The following is a 5,000-nucleotide window of genomic DNA, read 5'->3' as shown; positions in this document are numbered from 1 at the left end:
GGGGGGAGAGGGGGGAGGAGAGAGAGAGAGAGAGAGAGAGAGAGAGAAGGGAGAGGAGAGAGAGGGGAAAAGAGGAGAGTGGAGAGGAGAGAGAGGAGGGGAAAAGAGAGAGAGAGGAGGAGGGAAGAAGAGAGAGAGAGAGGGAAAAGAAGAAAGAAGAAGAAGAAGAGAGAGAGTGAGAGAGAAAAGAGAGAAAAGAGAGAGAGAGAGGGGAGAGGAAGGGGGGAAAAGAGGGGAGAGGGAAGGGGGGAAAAGAGAGAGAAAGGGGGAGAGGGGGGAAAGAGGAAGGAAAGAAGGAGAAAAAGAGAGGGAGAGGGAAAGAGTTTTTTTTTTCCCTTATGAGAAAAAAGGTACAGAGGGTAGGGGATGGAAAAATATGGCTGTAATTTTATGAAGTGTTTCCGGGTTATGCCCCAAAAGAAGTTTTCTTTGGTGTGAGGTTGTCCGGCAATCACTTCACCTCTTGATACATTATGACGTCCTGTTATTGCATTTTCTGCAATAATATAATTTGTTATTTATTTCTTCTGCCCCCCCCCCCCCCCCCCCCCCCCCGACCCACCTCACCTTTCCCCGTTTTCTTATATCTTCGTATAATTTTCCTCTCTCCGTCCTTCGCTTCCCAACCCCCCCCCCCCCACTTCCACATCCCCCTCCTCTCTTATCTTCCCTCTCTTTTCCTTTACTCCCCCCCCCCCCCCCCCCCCGAGTCCACAGAACAGCTTAACGCCCCCCTTTTAACCCTCTACCCAGAACACCCCATTAAGTTCTCATAGCATTAACATGTCTTGTGTCGTTTCAGTGATCAGCGTGGACGGGGCAACCTCCGGGGGTGAGTGTAGCGACGCCAGTGCCAACACCCCACGCACAGGTTAGTATTGGTTTGTTTGTTTGTTTGACGATTTGACTCTTCGTTTGTGTGTGTGTTATTTTCTGTCTCTGCTTGGATATGTCTTTGGCTGCCTGCCTGTTCTCTGTGCTTTGTATCGTTTGTGCTTGTTAGAGATGTTTTTGCATTTTCCTCTTTTCTTTTGTTTTTTTGTACCGGGTGTGAGTTTTTAAATCCCAGTGGCTGTGCTGTGTCGTTGTGTAATTTCGTGTTGTTATTGGTGTTTTTTTTTTTCTTCTTCACTTTCTTATATGTATTTTGCTATGCTGCCATGGCGGGAGAAGCGAGTTGGCACATGTGTTTAATTTTGTTATATGTTTGGTTTTGGATTTCTTGGGAATATTATTTTCTAGATTTTGTTCGTGATTCTTTGATGAAAGTGTAATATTCCTGTGCATTAATCTTGATTGTAACCCTTTTTATCGCGAGCTAATCCTACGTGCGTCTCCCCTCTGGTTATAATCATCTTAAAAACCCGTCAATCGATCGCCCACTTTGGTTTCTCGTATTTTTAGGCTGATACGAGATAGGACATATCTGACAGCACCTTTAACGATAATGGCATCCTCCGTAGAGCGGCTGGAGCCACGCCCAGGGAACGCCACACTATCACGTCACGCCTTTGTTAACCAATCAGAGGAGAGCGCATCGAGTCGCTGCTTTCAGACTCCGGTGATGAGATCTGCGAATTTTTTAATATTTTTATTGTATATATTTTTTTATTATTATATATATATATTTTATCATATATATTTTTTTGCGAACGTAGGCGTGCAATATGCGTCAGTGACAAAATTAACGTGAAAGATTTTGCGTAGCTCTCGCCCTCTCGTGGGATTATGAAGCCGTGTTCCAGGGACTTCATCGATTCCATATGACCCTCGGTATCCTTTCAGGAGCATTGTGTCGTCAGCACGGCAGTCGAGGAAGGAGGGAGAGAAAAGGGTGTGGTGCCTCTTTTCTTCTGGCGTGGTGCCTAGTCGTCGCCCCCCTACCCCGACCCCTACACTACCCCCATGCCTTTTAAATCACTGTTGTCATTTCGTTCACAGTTCTAACCCACCGTTTAAACTGTTACTGTTAAGCCTTCCACTCTCACACATCTCGTAAACTACTTTTATGCCCCCACGCACTACTGATATGCCCCTTACACCCAGCCCACATTTCGGTTTACTAACATCATCCCCCACACCCCACCCCTCCCGATGGTTTAATTTACTATCGTTAGATTGCGCTGAATCAACGGCGATTCTTACTAATGGCGTCCCTCTCACAAGGATCGTCAGCTGATGAATTAACCGTGCCGGACTAGGGGCATGCCACTTGAATGCCAACTCGACGTGACCGCACATACCTCGAGTGCCTCGCGTTTTTTCACATGCCCATTCATTCGAGCCGCCCAGTTAGTCCTAAGACGCCCATATGGCCCCTGACGTCACCGACGTAAGACCGGACGGATGTGCCCGGGATTTTGGTGTCGGTTTTTGTGTGTCGTTTTTTTTTATAGCCCGCGTCCGTCGGTCATGCCAAGGACGGATATATTGGTTCGAAGCGAGATCGTTCTGGCCGTGACTAGATCCTTGCCCCGATTGACAGGACAGTCCCCTCGTAGATGTAACCTTATCTACGATTAGGGGACCGGTAGTTGTTAAGCCGGTGGTCTGCTGAAAAGAAAAGTAAACATGCGGTATTGGCTTCCGACCTATTTAGGTTAATCCAATATTTAAAACTCTCCTTGACTGCAAAGTCAGGCGCGTCACGAGACCTTGCAACAACTGAAAGAGACCAACTAAGACGCTATAGAAATGTTTGCAAATTCAGCAAGGATACTTACTGCAAAAGGAAACTTCACTCATTTTGGAACGAGGTGAAGATGCACTTGAAAGGTTGGTGATGAGTGGCTTACATGCAACATGTCCTAATAACATTTTTGTGTGTCAGCCAATTAACAGTCAGTTTCGATCATTTGTTAACACCAGTTGGTCAATTAACAAATTAATATAGCCACCAACCTGTTGATTATGGAGCTATTAGCATCACCAACCTGTTAATTATTGGATTATTATCGTCACTAACCTGTCAGTTATCAAATAATTATCGTACCAGCCTGTCAGTTATCGAATAATTATCATCACCAGTGCCAACCTGTCACCCTGTCACCAGTTACTTCCAATTGCATGTTCACTTCGAATTAGTTAGCCCGATCGAATGACGTTTCATTTAGAAAACTATGACATGAAATGTGCAAATGTAATTACTATCTGCAGCAGTTTCCGTGACTGACTGGCACTCTGGGCACAAAAAAAACGGGTCTTTTGTTTAACTCGCTAAGTTAAGGTCCTCCCAAGTGCCGATGAGAGCGATCGTGTGACGGAGGAATACCAGGATCTCTTTTATCGTTTGATTTGTTTATTTTATTCATTTACTCTTGTTTTATTATTGCCATTTTCGCATCTTATATATCTGTAGCTGTTCCTGTAGATATGTTTTAAGGGAAGTGAGATTAGCGTTTTTTTCAGATTTTTTATTCTTGTTTTCATTTTCTTGTGTCATCGGAATGTTGTCTCGTTCAGAATGACGCTTGGCTCTCGTGTGTTCTTTTTATCCTTACTTTTGTTGTTTTGAATGTTGTCATAACATGTCGATGTATGGTATTATTGGCTGTTTTATTCCCTTGTAGATCCTCCTGCCTTCGTACCTGTCTCCTTTTTTTTTTAGCATGTGTATAAGTAAGCATGGGTGGGTAAGGTAGTGACTGAGGCTGTGCATTAGCCCAATGTCACGTCAATGTGTCTGACATTTGACCTTCGACAATGACGCCAGCTGTCAGTTGGCATTCGGAGGTGCTTGCAAGGAGGAGTTGGTGATTTGCATGACCAGCTGTCTATCGCGAGGTTGCAGACAAACACTACTGACAGGCGCAATGTTTGATTATGACCTAAGGTATTCGTAGGGAGAAAGGTGACTTTTGACGTCATTCAATTCATTCTCACCTTTTTTTCTGCTTGGAATCGTGAACTCTGTTGGTAAAGGTTTACGGTTGTCGGGCAAGCTGGTTATAAGTTCACGCATGCCACCTCCAGGAGCTGCCGACTGTCAGCTGGCGACTAAATCTGACACTAACTCGACACGAGTCTTCGCTTACTCTGCCACCTGCTTCTACTTGGTGTTATTATTTTTCTACTGGTCGCCGATTGTTCTTTATGGATACTTTCGTAGAAATGTTTCATTTATTGTAAAGTTGAGTTTCCATGTTTGAAATATTTGTCAAGAATATTCTACTTTACTGATTGTTGCACTGTTAATTTATACTTTTATGATTAAGGAATCTTGGAAGCGGTGTACCTTGTTTTTGATTAAAATAAGATATTTTAGTCTAAGTTTCTTACAGCAAGGGAAGCAAAGAGCCTTCCTGTCCTTGTGTTTTTGTTGTACACCCACTGTACGTTTGTACATGTTTGTATATGTGTGTTTGTGCGTGACCCCAACTCCCGGGGTCAGCTCATGGACTGACTGGAGCTGTTGGTTTTCCAGCGTAGAGTTCAACCCCTTCGCTCGGTGTCCCCAGGGGTAGGGCTGCCCCTGGCCGACCCTCCTCTATCTCTCCTCCCGCGCCTCCATCACGGCTGTTACCTCAGCCGCCATGAACTCCCCCGCCCCCCACAAGCCAGGTAAACCATGGCCCAACCTTTTCTCTGTACTGCCGGTCGGCACGGCCTTCCCTCGTAGTCCGTGTGCCTCTGTGGATGGGAGTCGCATTCCCCGAACCCGCTTTTGTGATTAGGTCGTTGTTACGTATTCCTCTGCGCATCCCTCTCGCCCTTGCATTCTCCTCGTAATGATGTTGATGTATGCCCTCCTAACACTCCCTTCGGGTTCCCCTGTTTGGCACCTCTTGTCCTTGCCTGTTGCCTCTCCCTTACTTAGCCTTCGATGTTTGTCGCTGGACGTGACGGTAAGCCACAGGAGCTGCATCTCTGGGTGTTGGCTCCCGTACCAAGCGCTTCCCACCACGATGCCCTTGCTCATTTGCTTCAAGTTTATGCTAACGGTGGGCCAGCTGTGCCACTTCTTGCTTGCATTTTCAGCCTTCCTTCATTTCTGTCGAGGT

At 45.7% G+C, this 5,000-nt stretch overlaps 1 protein-coding gene across 6 annotated transcripts in view; it reads left to right on the top strand.

The window, feature by feature from the left end:
- LOC125029475 (oxysterol-binding protein-related protein 8-like) overlaps nucleotides 1-5,000 on the top strand; it is a 226,794-nt gene that overhangs the window by 50,963 nt on the left and 170,831 nt on the right. For 5 of the 6 annotated variants that reach the window (XM_047619369.1, XM_047619368.1, XM_047619364.1 and 2 more), the window contains exon 2: nucleotides 803-871. In XM_047619369.1, the coding sequence (XP_047475325.1) occupies nucleotides 803-871 (69 nt within the window). Of the gene's footprint in view, nucleotides 1-802; nucleotides 872-4,423; nucleotides 4,561-5,000 lie in introns of all 6 variants that reach the window. The other variant, XM_047619366.1, reaches the window with a different exon arrangement.

The sequence above is a fragment of the Penaeus chinensis genome, chromosome 10 (assembly GCF_019202785.1).
Source record: "Penaeus chinensis breed Huanghai No. 1 chromosome 10, ASM1920278v2, whole genome shotgun sequence".
Classification (NCBI taxonomy): Eukaryota; Metazoa; Arthropoda; class Malacostraca; order Decapoda; family Penaeidae; genus Penaeus; species Penaeus chinensis.
The sequence above is the reverse complement of the archived record's forward strand: the minus strand, read 5'-3'. Positions and strand labels throughout refer to the sequence as shown.